At 40.4% G+C, this 15962-nt stretch overlaps 1 protein-coding gene across 1 annotated transcript in view; it reads right to left on the reverse strand.

The window, feature by feature from the left end:
* Positions 1-709: 709 nt before the first annotated feature.
* The window catches only part of HECA (HECA ribonucleoprotein granule regulator), a 36602-nt gene continuing 21349 nt past the window's right edge, over positions 710-15962 (reverse strand). Inside the window, exons 3-4 of the mRNA XM_026705579.2 lie at positions 4750-4904; positions 710-3647 (exon numbers count right to left, since the gene is read on the reverse strand). Of these exons, the coding sequence (XP_026561364.1) occupies positions 3483-3647; positions 4750-4904 (320 nt within the window). The 3' untranslated portion in view covers positions 710-3482. The remainder of the gene's footprint in view (positions 3648-4749; positions 4905-15962) is intronic.

Consider the following 15962-nt stretch of genomic DNA (forward strand, 5'->3'; position numbering starts at 1 on the left):
CCTCCTTTTTCTAAACTGCAAACATAGTATTTATTTGCCTTATATTTTTCTTGATATCTGTGATTTTGGATTTTGATTACTATGCTGCTACTCTGCTTTAGTACTCGCCTTAAATTTTGAATGAGCAAGTTGATGAATACTACCTTTGAAGCTAAAAAAAACTTGACGGCTATGGATATGAGGTTTCCTGGGCAATTCACACTGAGTGAAGTAGAGAGGAGGAGTAGTAGCCCCTATGAAACTTGTTACCGAGTAATGCCTGACATATTTAACATTGTGTTCTATGTATGCAGGTTGTGGGTAATGCATGCACATAAATATGAGTTCACGGCCTCTATCATTCCTGTATAATTTAATGTCAATCAAATATATCAATTAGGAAGGAACTCTATGCCTCAGGCAGTGACAAATATACAACTGCCAACGTTCAAATCTTTACATGGTGATGGGAAAGAGGAACATGATTTATAATCCAAATCAAATGCTAAATTGTACACGGCATGCAAATTAGAAAATAAACAGTATCAGAAAAACCTCAATAGAAAAATCCAATTGAATTGAAAAGTAAAATACCTCACTACTATTCCCCCGTCTTGAATAAGTACAATAATGTTAACAATGAATGTTTTTGGAAATTAGAATCCAAATATTTCAAACAGTTTGACAGTCTTGCAGGGCTGAAAGAAAACATAGTTCATCAGACCACGTATTATTGGATATCCATTTTATTATACTTTTGAAGCATGTGTGTCTTTTCATTCATGCCTGCCATGATCCCAATGCAGCATTTTCCTTTCAATAGATTATTGTTGCTATACAATGTTTATTATCCAGTACAAAATTTGGAGTGATTAGATCCACCAAAACTCCACAGAGCTTACACACACTAGAATAATCATCCCACAAATAACACTCTTCAGTTGGTCTGAAACTAGTATTCCCAAATCTGCAAGTTACAGACCCGACAATTGAAACAAAACAGAGAAAACTGCACTTTAAAAAATGTAATTATTTCTCTGTACATCTTTTTTTTCAGGGCTACTTGATGGAGCTTGCATCATGTTGAAGAACTGCTAATCTTCCCTCCCCCCATCTAAATTACTTCTTCCCCCAGAGCTATTTTGAGCTAAGTAGCCTAGAACAATCATCCAAATTATAACTGAATGTTACTGTTGCGACATTTCACAACAACTCTGGAAAAGGAAATAAGTTTATACTGCCCACTGCCCACACTGACCCATCACATCATTGCAATAGACTCCAAATTATCACATGCAATATTCATAAAAACCTAAAATAAAATTATATTGAAAAATCTTATTACAAATTTCTGATGTGACAGCTCATTTGCTCCTTAGTGCTGATCTACATTAATTACATTTACCTGCTCATCTTTGGAAATAATGTTATAATTATAGTTCAATAAAACATTCCATTTTCAAGTAGATCATTTGTTTCTAATGTTGAACAATTTGTGCTGAAAAACCAAATAATACTATCAAATTTCAAAAGACTGAGCATTCACTTTTAACAAAAATTTTGCACATGTACAGACAAAGTAATTACAATACTGATAAAAGAACAACAAAATAATTATTTTGTTCTTAAATTTCTTAGGTTTTGTTTTTGTATCTCTGAGGAGTACAAAAAAGAATCATTTCAATTATTTCACTTTTAATTTATCATAAATTAAAAGTTTTTAAAAATTAAGTAAAAGTGCCATTTCAAAATAGGTACTAAAAAGTGGGTTTATCCTGTTTTAATACAACTTAATTCAAGCTAGGTTTCAAAAGACATAAAGTGAATTCCACAAGTCATGGGGCACAAAGCACCTCACATGATAACATGTATCCAAAACAGGGAGGTTCAAAATATTGAGGTCTATTTTTTCAACAAGATAGCGTAAGCTACTACTTTAGCAGCTGTTTTGAACCAGAACCCTTTGTATGAACCTTAAATATGCTGAAGTCTTTTAATTGATTCCTTGTCTGTTTATACACAACCCATATATGCACACATAATCTTGGAAGTATTTCTGCAGATATGTTTCCAGATGATATGTGAACAACTAATAAAAACTGTTCTATAAACACTATTCAGTTTTAAAGAACACTATTGAAATACTGTAAAGAAATTATTAAATATTTCAACCTATATGAAAATTAATTCACAGGAAGGCACACTAATCTATCATCCTTCATTTAGTTTGAACATCGTTTACTATAACTGTATAAAGAGACAAGGGTTAATCACAATGAAAAAAAATCTGCAACGTAAATTGCAGATACCTCTCTTGATAACAGATTTTTTAATGAGTTTTGCAGTACTACCGAACACTCTAAGGTGACTTTAAAAATGCTTGAAAAAAGCTGAAATAAAACAACTTATTAAAATTGCAAGCTTGTTAGCTTGTTGGGGTTTTTTGTAGAAATTTCCCTGACTGTTTGAATTACAGTGTTAGTGGAAACAGTATGATCTGTCAGTGAGAGTAACTATGATTATCAAATATATATCCCAGGAAGACACTATGCAAAAATAAAAGTTTTAAACAGTGCATTTTCTGACATAGTATTACATTCATTTGTCAATGGTTAAGTTTACCTCAACTGAGTCTCAAACTGTATTAACCAGCACTACTAATATTATCAAGTCATGATTTTGCTCCCAGGAATGATGAAAATTCAACAAAGGAACAAAATATAAAGATAATCATTGAACAGAGGTACACACAAGGAAAATGTCTTTGAAAAGCTGGCTGTACAACAACCAAGCATCCTTTCTTAGTTTATCTAGTACAGATAGGATCTGCATACAAACGTGAAGTCTGTGGATTAACATTAAGCAACGGAAAGGTTATGACAATTTGTGATCCTGTGGCACACCTCCCCTCCCTCTTCCATATGTTATATTAGGCCTTGAAATATATTAGAGTGCATGGGAAAAGGCAACAGTAATGGGAGTGCTGCTTAGCATGGAACCACTTTCACCCTTCATCTGGGCAGACTTAGAATTTACTTTCTTCTACACGTTTACGAAAAGCTGTTCATCTCTCCAACCTACAACAACTTCTCCTTATCTTGGAGTCACTGTTTTCATTTAATAAAGGGAACAAATAGAATGGAATTTTCTCTCCAACCTGGGTAAATATAGACAACTTCCCAGATGCGATGGAACATCTTTTTTTGAATACCCAGGCAGTGTGATCCCAACACATCTGGAAAAGAATTAGAATAATATGATAGAGAGAAAAAAAAGATGGCGCTGCATCTCCAGCCTTCACTGAAATCATGGCAAGAGGACCTCTGTCTGAATGACACACATCTACACAGGAACACATGTACACAATCACGCAAAGCTGCTGTACTTTCATTTCAGTTAGAAAAAAAGCCCCCCCTCCTCTTCACAGAGCAGATCTTATAAAAGATATGTAAAATAAATGGAACAATACTCATAAAATAGCTATTACTATGGCAAAGCTTTTGTCAATAAGCCTCCAGAACTTTAAATGAGGAAAATGGCTTCACAAAATGATAGTCCAAATTTCCACAGTGTGGACACTGCTGAACGTTGCTGTATTCTGAGAAATACTGCATCCCAATACGTACATCTATAACAGGTTTCCCACAGTGTTTACAGTTCAGCCGAGCCTGTAATAGAGAGAGAGAGACAGAGAAAAAGAGAACAGAATTTCAAAAATCTCATAATTGGCTGCCACTGTCCACCAAACTCTATCATGTGTCTGTTTTATTCTTACTGAATACGCCTTGTGATTATAGCCTGATGGGCTAATTCCTACTATAGCTTGTACTTGGGAAAGCTTGCCTGAATAATAAAATGCGTAACATCAATCTCTTGTGTCTGTAGAATCAGCTATTAATGTGTTTTCATAGATTAAAAAAATGAATCAGTTACCTAGAGAGGATTGCATTTTACAATACCTACATTGCATGAATAGATTTCTCTAGGTATATCGCACAATAATGGAAGGCAAGGATTAAATCTAGGAGGATTTGATTCTTTCGATTCATTTTATCTTAACATCTGGCCAATATGACCCTGAAGTATTGACATTGTTCCTCTAGGAGGGCATTTTCAGGAGATGAAACAGCATTGCACCACCAGGCTTCATCTTGATCTCGATGCACATTGAGATAATTACAGTGCTATCTTCTCTATGTGTACATGCAATTCCACGCTACATGTTCTTTAATGAAGATGCACAGGACAGAGACAACGAACACATAAATTCTGCAGTGTTCCGATAGACACGTGGGCCTCTCCTTATTATCATTGTGAATGGGAACCAGTACTGAAAGAAGGGTACTGTTGGAAAATGTTCAGCCAGGTAGGGCGAAGGCTCAAGCAGAGAATTAGCTTTCAATCATTGCACAGCTAGAAGACATCCAGGTCTGACTCCTTTCCCCTGCCCAAGCCCCACAGAGCCTTATTTATTTGTTCCCAAAGGAAGGCAAGCCATCTAGGGAGATTCCTGTATTATAGGCAGAATAGAATATAAAGTAGTTAGCCTGAACTCTATCCATGTGGATCTATATGCTTGTACCTGATCGGTACTGCTGGCAGTGCACTTATGAGCTACGTGCTTTTGGAAGAGAAGCAGCATCCACCAGAGAATCATGTATGTATCCTCATCCATGAAATAGTGTCTAGACAGCTATCACTATATCCCGGAGGCTTGCCAAGACCGTGGAACATAATTTACTAAAATATGAACTCTTTCATAATACTAACCTGACAACAAGGAGAGGCTGCTAGAATGTCATAAGTATACATGGTTCCCAGCTGATGCCAGCTTCCATCCCACCGAGACTTGCACTTTATGCAGATAATTTTATGAACTCCTTCTAAACAGTCTACACAAACAGCATATAGGTGCATAAGCCTTCCTGTGGAGAGAAATTTGTAAAAACAGATGATATCAAATGTATCACAGAATTAACACATTAACAGAATTGTGAATGGCATTTTTATCAGAAAATGCAAGAAATGAAGCATGCATACAGAAAACATTATGTTTCAAGCCATCTTCTGTCCAAATACCATTAACAGGGAAAGTCTATATTATTCAAAATTACATTCCTAACTTCAAATGCAAATTATTCTTTCTTTACTAGTTTAATCTAATGCTAACAGTCAACAGGTATTAGTTAGTTTCTAAATAGAGGGTTTTTGGTGTTTAGGTTGTAAAATTTTGCCTTTAAAAATTCAGATTTTTAATTAAACTACGAATCAACTGTACTAAAACTAACACATGATCAGTATGAAAAGCTCATTTGTCACATCAGAATGAACGAGACAAGCATTCCAATTTTCAGTTTAACTAAGAAGCTTAACAACTAACTTTAGAGAATTACTATTGTATTACATACTTACTCTCAGCTGCATATCATATGCTTCAGAGGGGGGATGGGCTCTGTTATTGTAAATTCATAATAGATTTTTGCTTCATATGCAAAGCAAAAGTAGAACCCACAAGTTAATTAGGTATCTCCATACATTTAATTTCCAGTTATTATTTCATAAACGTCTACAGTATTTGTATATGTGAATAAAAGTCATATATGATCATCCTTTTGTGGCAAAAGAATGCATCACACAAACTCCTTATGCAGAGAAGGGCGTTGGTCCTACCTGAATGCTTCTTCTCGGGGAGCCGAAGGGAGAATCCAGGATGGGTAATCTCTAGTCTCATAGCTCTGCAGACCGAGTTGAAAAACTGAGGACACACCCCCTGGTAAGTCACCAGTTCTTTTTTTTTTTTTAAGAAATTTTATTGATTTTTTTAAAAACAAACATAAACAAACAAAACATAAAACATAAAAACATAAAACATCTTTTTTGAAAGCAGACTGATCCCGGGTTACATCTCTTTGTACAGACACAAATTCAGATCCATGTTCATTTTATATACCATTCTATATCTTATTACCATTCTACATTTTCTATATAACTTCTCCCCTCTTTCAATTTTCTTAATTTTATTTTATTTATTTCATCTCAATTCAGATCATTATACCTATATTCTTTGCCTGTCCTGTTTCCAGCTGTCAATTATTATCTTTTCTCATTAAACAAAATTTCTCCTGTAATCACTGATTGGAGTATGATGCCTTTATATCTTTCCCCTAAATTTATAACACTTAGTATAATACATAACTTCCATTCGGATTCTGCTTAGTACATTCTAAAGTTACACACTATATTTTAAAAAGAGAAAAAATATATATATATAATATAATTAAAACAACAATCCATACTAATTCAAATCTATTGTTAATATTAGTATTCATTTAAATCTTAAACATTTTACACATTACTTTTCAAATAAGTATCATACTTCTATGGGAACACTTATAAACTTTCCATAGTTACTTCCCCCCACTTCACTCATATTTTAAAACATCATTAAAATGTTCCCATTCCTTCCTAGTTCAATTCTCTCATTTATTTCACTTCATTTATTTTGTTCACAAAAGTTTCACTAAATTACACCGTGTATTTTATCCCATTTTTTAATCATATGTTGTTTCCAATTTTCTAACATTATTTCTAATACAAATATAACAATACAACCTTATGTACCTTTGCAGAATCACTTTTTCAGTTAAATTTTTACCCATTATCTCTAAATAAGTCCTGTTTCTTTACATCTTGCTCCACACCTTTGTAGCTTCTCTTCCCTTCCTTCCTCCCTTGCTTCTTCTCTCTGCCCTTTTTACCCCCTTGTCTCTCCGCCTCCATTTCCCTCTTCTGTGTTCCCATTTTCTGTTGCTTTCTAACATTATATCCACTTTTCACCTTATTTTTCCCTTTTTTGGTTGTTTTTTGAGGTCTTAAAGTCTCCATTCACTTTTCCCCCTTTCCCCCTTCTTCCCTAAGTAAAGTTACTTGTTCATCAAAGATGGCTTCTTCTTTGTCCCAATTTTCTTGTTGCGCAGTCTTTTCTTGTAGTTTCTCATAGGTACAAATCACCATTTCTAAGAATTGAAAAACGGAGCCAAGAGAGCCCTTCCCTTCTTGTTCCTCTTTATATTTTTTAAATTCCATTTTCAGTTCATCCACAAGTAATGCCATTGTAAAAAAAAATTCAAACAACCACCCAAGTGTTTTTAGTCATTCAAATATAATTTCCAAAAGTCCCAAAGTCAAGCAATCCAAATACACACAAGCTGTTTCTTTTAACACTTTCTTCTTTTTTCACTTTCTTTTCCTGGGGTTACTATTTAGTTACAAAATTCCAGTTAAGATGTATCTTTTAGAAGTCTTGTTAGAATTTAATCAGATTCTTTTAAATTCCAGGCAGTCTCCTCCTTCCAAATCCTACTCTTATTCTTTTCCTCTTCCTTCCCACTTACAGCAAAAAAAAATTTAAAAAAATTATATTCAGAAATCCTTATTGTCCCTTGACATTTAATTATCCAGTTTAATTACCTCTTGATGCCAAACTGGGTTTTTCCAATTTCTCTTTCATCTCTGTTCGCTGTCAACATAAAGAAGGAGAGTGAAAGAAAAAAACTTTCCCTTTTCACTTTCATTCGCTGCTTCCGAATCTTCTTTGGGAACTATATATCTTTTTTAAAGTTTACATTCCAGGATACCTTGGTTGTTGCTTCTTATCCCGGTCAGCCAAAACTTTCACTTCTTAACTTCCTCCTGCACTTTCTTTTCTGGATGAGTGCTTCTTTGAGGCGGCCATTTCTGACCGCCGCTCATTCACCTTCGGGAAAGGGAGTTTAGCCAGCTGGGGAGGAAAGATGCAGCTTTCCTCGACCCTGCTGGGATCTTCCCCATCTTTGCCACCTCTACGGGGTGGCTTAGCCCCGAAGCCAGACTGGCTCGGGACGCTCCAAAGGCGAGCCCAGGCAGAAACCGTGCACGATTGCGGATTCCTGCCTGCCGCTGAAGCCCTGCAAACCGGAACTCCCAACAGTCACCAGTTCTGAATGACGTCAAAGTGAATCCAGCTGCTCCTCATCCAGATAGCCTATTTGATACTGCGAGAAAAAAAACATTTCTCCCTACTCCGACCAGACAGAATACAGAGTGGGATTGGATTCTCCCTTCAGCTCCCTGAGAAGAAGCGTTCAGGTAGGACCAACGCCCCTTCTACACTGGGCCGAAGGGAGAATCCAGGATGGGACATACCAAAGCTGGCTGATGGCTATCCTATGGGAGGGAACTGGATTGGTTGGAGGTCCCCACTTCTACATGAACACCCTGCAGGACTCGTGTTCCAAAGGACACCTCTGCTAAGGCAAAGGAGTCAATTTTATAATGTCTTATGAATGGGGTCACAGATGACCAAATCGCAGCTCTACCAAAGTCCAGAACCGAAGCCTGCATTGCCCAGGCTGCAGTGGTCACTGCACTCCTGGTTGAGTGTGCAGTGATTCTCCTGGGCACAGGAAGAGCCAGTAACTCATAGGCCTTCGCAATACAGGCTTGAAGCCAGCGACCCACAGTAGATGGTGTCATCCTGCGACCAAAAGTTGGCAGCTGAAAGGAAATGAACAGGGCTTCAGTCCTCCTAAAAGAGGAGGTCCTTTTGATGTATATACGGAGGGTCCTCCTAACGTCCAAGGTGTCCCATTTTCTCTCCAGTGCATGGGTAGGCCCTGGACAGAAGTCAGGCAAAATCAACTCCTGTGAGTGATGGAATAAGGAGTTCACCCTGGACAGACAGGTAGGGTCCAACCGCAGAACCACCCTGTCTGCATGGAAAACTCACAGGTTCTTTCTGATGGATAAAGCCGTCAACTCCAAGATACGCCTGGTCGAAATAATGGTCACTAAGAATGACACCTTGCACGTGAGTAGGCAAAGACTGACTTCATGCAAAGGTTCAAATGGGGGAGAAGTCAGTGCCTACAGGACCCTAGGCAAATCCCAGGTGGGGAAACAGTGGACCATTGGTGGCTTCAAATTAGTGGCTCCCCTAAGGAAAGCTTACACCCTGGGGAGTTGGGCCAGAGTGGTTGAGTCCTTGACTGAAAAAACCCGAGGCCAAGGCAGCCACCTGTCTCTTCAAGGTACTGGGGGTGAGACCTCTGTCCAACCCATCCTGCAGGAATTCTAACACATTTGCCACAGACATAGCAGTAGCTTCCAATAGGTGACTGGCACATCAGCAGCAGAAAATCCTCCACGATGCATCATATATCCTGGTCGTGAAAGGTCTTCTGGCCGCCTGGATGGTCTGAATGACCCTTCTGGAAAACTACTCCTGTTTCAGGAGCACCCACTCAAGTGCCAGATGGTCAACTGAAACCAGGCTGGATCAGGGTGCTCAATCGGGCCCCGGTTGAGGGAGATCCTGTGCAGGGGAATTCTCCAGGGTCTGGCGACCGACTGGCCCACCAGGTAGGCAAACCATGGGCGCCTGGGCCAGTAAGGAGCTACCAACAGAACCTCTGCCCTCTCTGTTAGTACCTTTCTGATTGTTCCCAAATAAGGGGAAGGGGGGAAGGCATAGAATAGCCCTTGGGGCCACCTGCACTGGAGAGAGTTGACCCCTTCTGCTCCCGGTGCTGGGAACTGTGCAAAGAACCTTGGGAGCTGCAAGTTCTCTGGTGGAACGATGCAAAGAAATCCAGAATCGGATGGCTGAACCGTTCCGTCATCTCCTAGAAAAGACTGGGATGCAGTCGCCATTCCAACTGCTCGACTGTGGGCCTCTTTAACCAGTCTGCTTGCACACTGGAAACTCCCGAGATGTTTTCTGCTCGCAGGGACAACAGGTGTATCTCCGCCCACCTGCACAACCAAGTCACCTCCTGCATTAGAGATCTGGAGCGAGTGCCCCCCTGCCGTTTTATGTCGGCCTTGGTGGCCACATTGTCTGTGAGGAGAAAAACCTGTCTCCCCGTACCTCCTGCCTTAGATCCTTGAGAGTAAAGCAGGCAGCCCTGAGCTCTAGCCAATTTATGTTGTGGGCGAGCTCCTCCAGTGACTACCTAACCTGGACTCCCAGGTGGGCCCCCCAACCATACAGTCTGGCATCGATAGTGATGGTAATCCTCTGGGGCTCCCTGTACAAGCAACTCTGATCCATGGCTCGGGACTGCCACCAATGGAGAGAATGAAGAACCACCAAGGGGATGTGAACCCTCCTTGGTGAGTCGCCCCTACCCGCCTTCTGGTAGGGGAGCAGGAACCACTGCAGGGTTCAGGCAGGAAGCACGCCCTGGGATGATCCCAATGCACGGTATCATCTTGCCGAGAAGTTGAGACAGCAAGATGATAGGCGCCTCTCTGTCAGACAGGATCTGTGATGTGACTTCCCTTATACTGTCTCAATGCTTCTGTGAGAGAAAGACCTGGCCAGTTAAGGTGTCTATGATAGTCCCCAAATGCAAGAGACGGTTCGATGGTACTAGGTGGTATTTGTCCAGGTTTACTGAGAACCCATGCTCTCAAAGGATCCTGATTGTCGACATCATATCCACCTGGGGTCTGGAAGAGGATGCTATCAGGATGTCAGCCAAATAGCATAGGATCCTTATGGGTAAGGATCTGAGGTATGCTACTACAGCTGCCAGGAGTTTGGTAAAAGTCTGTGGGGCTGATGACAGGCCAAACGGGAGAACCCTGTATTGAAAATGGTGGCTGCCATAGCAAAACCTCAGGAACTGACGGTGGTTGGGGTCTATGGGCACATGGGAGGTAGGCCTCTGTCAGGTCTACCGAAGCCAAAAAAATCTCCCTCTTGCAGGCCCTGTAGGATAGAGTGGAGGGAGTGCACCATGAATCTTCAGTAGGTTAGATGCCTGTTGAGCCCTTTCAAGTTGAGGATTGCTCACACACACACACCCGGGCCTTTGGAATCACAAACCAAATTGAATAGAACCTCTGTCTCTCCTGGTCTCCAGGAACCGGCTGCATGGCCCAAATGATTCCACGAGATCCCTCTTTGAGGGGTCCCTTGAGATGGGGCAGCACACAAAGGCACTGGGAGGGAGGAGGAAATAAACTCCCGAGAGAGCCAGCTTCCATTTGTTTCTTGCATCCATCTGCCAATTTCTTAGCCAGATGAGCCTACGTGCTGTTACAGATGAGACCATGGCTCTGGAAGAAGTTTTGACTGACATGAGGGTGGCATTAGCTGTCGCTTGAACTGCAGCTATTATCTTATTTAAGTCCTGATGCACCCTGAGGTCCTCAGGTGGGATTCTACCCTGCAGCTGCCGCAGCCACCCATTAAATAAGGTAGACTCAGGCCCACTGGGGCAAGTGTACCCCGCAGGGGACTCCCACTGCTTTTTAATCACATTCATAAACATCTGGGGCACAGGTACAGCGTCCACCACAGATGCTTTCTCAGTGAATAGGTAATCTTCCTGATCCTCCCCCTCTGTGGGAAGATCCCGGGTGACCTTGTCCCTTTTTTTAAGATGGGCCATGCTCTTAGCCTTAACCAGCAGAGTCTTGGAGAGAGTCAGCTGGAAAAGATCCTTAAAGGAGGGGGGACCTGCTACCTCCGACTCCCCATCCAAAAAGCTGTCTCTGGAAGGAGGCCCCTCTCAGAAACATAAGACTGGCTTCTTTCCGAAGGGGATGCAGAACTATTTCTGAAGTAGATCGACTGTTCTGCAGAAGCCTGCCCCTGCCCCTGAGGAATGCCTCTGTTGGTGTCTAAACCAGGCAGCCGGCGCAGCTGGTTGACTTGAGCCTGAAATTCTTGTCTAATTGTTTGGGAGATCCAGGCTCTCATGAAGGATGGCATCTCTTGCCTGTGGGTCTTCTCAGGCCGCAACCCAGCCACTATAGGGTAAAGGTGGCTTTTTTATTTTCAGGTGCAGGCCTGGTTCTGCTGGAGGCTTGGCTTCCAGGTGCAGTAATCAAAAATCCTTGTGGTGGCTCAGAATTATTATGAGTGGCTTTTGCCTTGGTTTGGAGGATTCCCTGCAAATCCTGAGTACTTGAGCCACCAGGATATCAGGCAGTCAAATATTGTCTATCTGCCAACTGGTTTTGCTGCCTGCCATCTTGTGGGAGCAGAGGAGAGATGGCTCTGTTTTCAGCCATCTTGGAGTCTCTCACCACCTTATCAAACTCTTTTATCTAGGGCTTTTTGTCTATGCCTGGCCGGCCTATCCTCTGCCCTAGAGGGTCTTTTAGGGGCTAGGATCCTAGCTCTGATCCTAGCTGCTGCCTCCAGCTCAGCAGACCTGGACTTAGTTGATCCCCTTGCAGCTCTCTCCCTACTCTGCTGAGGAGCTGATAATTCTTGGCCAGCTCCCCCGGCAGCCATTTTGAGCCTGCCAAAAATAATTGTCACTGACAGGGAGACAGAAAAGGGAAAAAGGGGCAAAAGAAAAATAAAAACAAAATTTATTTGATTTAAAGCTGTGTGCTTTGGTCACAGCAGCTGTCCACCATTGCAGGTGCGACCCAGAAGTGGTGAGCTCAGCACAGCTCTGCAATTTAAGGCAAGAGTCAAAGCAAAAAGGAAAAAAAATGGCTGGCTCTTTAAAATTGCTACAAGCCCTGACAGATCAGAGGCTTGCAAGCCAGTGCTGGCTGCACCGCAATCAATTTGGCAGTCTCAAGCATCTCACAGCTGCCACAGTGCTTTGGTGACTGGACAGGGGGTCAGGATTCAATCCAGATGGCCAGTACCCCCCCCAAGGGACAATCATGGAAACGAACTGCAGAATTGTCCTGAAACGCCTGAAATGGCTGCCGACACCGAAAAGAGGTAGAAGCGCCTCGCGGTTTCCGCAGCTAGCACAGATCAATAAGAACGGACCGGGGGAAAGTGAGCTGAATAAGACACTGACTCCCGCCTGCCCAGCCCAGGCCACACAGGCTCTCAGGGGCACCTCCAACCAAATTTACAATCACAATTCCAAAAACCAGTCTACCAGCAAAGAATTTTTTAAAAAAGGCAGTTCCCCCCTCCCCCCCCCCCAAAAAAAACCCACGAAAAACAAAAGTGCTAACCGGCAAGAGGCTAGCTGTCAAACCTGCTCTAAGCCTCTCGAAGAAAAAAACTCAATCCGGTGGGGGGGGGGGTGAAGATTCTTCTACAATCTGAACTATTCAGAGCCCTTAAAGAGTGGTCTGAACACGCTGAGACTGAGCGAAGAACTGGGGACTGTTACCAGGGGGTGTGTCCTCAGTTTTTTCAACTCGGTCTGCAGAGCTATGAGACTAGAGACTACCCATCCATCCTGGATTCTCCCTTCGGCTCAGTGGAGAAGAAGTCAGGAAAAACAGATTCTTCTCAACAGGAACTGTATGCTTTTTTAAACCACAAATTCTCTGCTATAACTCAGTTTCAGGAAAGAGTTCAAACTGCTACATGAATACATTTGCACACTCTGCATAAATATAGAAAAGATTCCAGTGTGAAAGCAGGAATGTAGAATTATTCCTATAGCAATTGTGCTTAACTCATAATATACGATATGGAAAAACAAACTTCCTACAGTATGTATTTGTTTAGGAGAAGCTCCCCATTTCATGCAGTTTTCACCTGGAAAAATATTAGAAAATGTGAAATAACTGTCTCATCAATGATGGAACTCATTAGCCCAATTTAGGTACTTATCTGGATCTTATAGGGTGCTAACCCATACCATAGTTTGTTTAGTTACTATTGGACTAAATCACAGTTCACAGCTTATGTCAAATTTTACAAACAATCTGGATTAATAAAACACACAAATGTATAGATGTATTTTATGTTTGGTTTGGTTTTAGCTTAATATTGTGTGAGCCCAAACACGTTATTCTAATCTTGATAGGGTGGCTAAGAACAAACGCATTATTCTTTCCTCTCATTTATAAATCATCTCATCCATTTTTAACTTACAATAATTATGTATATTAAGTAAGCAATAGTAAATACTAATCTCCAAGCTATTTCAAAACTATTTAAACTTTTTATTCCTTAACCCAGTTTATTCTCCACCAAATTTCATGTGACATCCAAATCAAGGGAACTATAGAAATTACCAAGTATGGAATGGAAGCGGGAATTGCATGGAAGGACAATGCAAAGTGAGCCTATAGTATTTCTGTATTCTTCGAACTATGATTTGTAAGTACCTGGTAGGGGAATTAGATATCACTTTCCTCTGCCCAACAACTGGGATCATCTACCTGTACAAACATTTAGCATGACTATATTCCAGGCCTTCATCTATTCCCCCTTCTGAAGCTTTTACTTCTTTCCCTCCCCGGTAAGATGAGAAACAAGTTTACAGACTCCTCTCCCCACCACCTTATTTGTATACATACAAATGTATATACTAATAAATTTATGTATAGGTGATCCTCAACTTACAACAGTTCATTTAGTGACCGTCCAAAGTTACCAAGGCACTGAAAAAGTGACTTATGACATTTTTCACACTTACAACTATTGTGGAATCCCCACGATCACGTGATTTACATCTGGATGCTTGACTCACATTTATGACGTTTGCAGTGTCCCAGGGGTCATATGATCATTCTTTTGTGTCCTTCCCCCTTCAATGGGGAAGCCAGATTTACTTAACAACTGTGTTACTAATTTAACAACTGCAGTGATTCACTTAATAAATGTGGCAAGAAAAGTTGTAAAATGGAGCAAAACTCACTTAACAAATTTCTCACTTAGCCACAGAAATCTTGGGCTCAATTTTGGTCGTAAGTCGAGGACTACCACTATTTGCATATATTAAGCACTTGTAATTATTTTGGGAAATTTCCTCAGGCCTCATTATTTTGCTTTTAGATTAAATTTTCCAGGTTTAAAAGTGATCAGAATGGCTTCTTTAAATTCATACTAAGAAATGATCGGGCTGCCAGATCCTGATAGCAAATGGTCAGATTACCCACTAGGGTAACGTTCCAATTCTACTTTCTAGATTTTTGTACTTCAGTTCCGATAGCATTATATTATGCTCAAATGGGAATTTTTAAAGGACTCTTTAGGAATATGCATTTGGGAATTAAAGCCTATAAATACCCAGAAGCCCTAATACCTATAATTAAGCAACCTCAGGGTGGTAAAATGAAAGACAGGAAATACAGGAAATCCCTGATTTTCACAACCATTCAAAGTTACAATGGCACTGAAAAAAAATGACTTATGACTTGCCTTCACACTTCTAACCACTGCAACATCCCAATGGTCACATGATCAAAATGTGGGTGTTTTGCATCACGCATGTATTTGACCATTGCAGTATCTGAGTGCCATTAGATCACCATTTGCGATGTTCCCAGCTGCAGTTAATGGAGGAAGCCACTTTTACTTAGCAATCATATGATTCATTTAATAACTGCTGTGAGTCACTTAATAACTGTGGCACAAAAGGTCACAAAATTGGGTGCAACTGACTTAAGAGCTGCCTTATTTACCGACAGAAATTCTGGTCCAAATAAATCAAGGATTCTCTGTAAAAACAACTGCTGCTGCTGCTGTTTCTAATGTCTATCTTTCAAATAGTCAAAAAGGCATTTTTAATAAATATACAATATCACTAACTTGGTTTTAACCAATGTAATACTATAAAAACTGCAAGAGTTGATATGGTTCTACTGGTAACTACCTAAGTATCAAAACAGCTCATACAGTTGCCAGAACTAAAAGTGTAATTTCAGTTGTGAAAAGAGCTTGTAGGAATGAATTGCACAAACATAATTAAATTCTGGCTGAACATTTCCACAAGAATAATTTATGCATTATCAGAATAACACAACTGGATTATGTAATCTTGATTGTTTGGGACATTTTAAGGAAAACTCTAAGCAGGCTATATGAATCACTGAAAATTCTGCAATAGTCTTTTAAAAATACAATCACATGAAGAAATGCAAAACACAATGTTTTGATTCCAATACACTGGCTATTGCTAATCAACAGCTGATAACCAGAAGATATGTGAACACAATGCACATTATTTGCATATTTGCACATTATTTGTAGTCATTATATACCTCAGCAATGAAAC

The sequence above is a fragment of the Pseudonaja textilis genome, chromosome 1, assembly GCF_049901715.1.
Source record: "Pseudonaja textilis isolate UNSWEBS1 chromosome 1, rPseTex1.2, whole genome shotgun sequence".
Classification (NCBI taxonomy): Eukaryota; Metazoa; Chordata; class Lepidosauria; order Squamata; family Elapidae; genus Pseudonaja; species Pseudonaja textilis.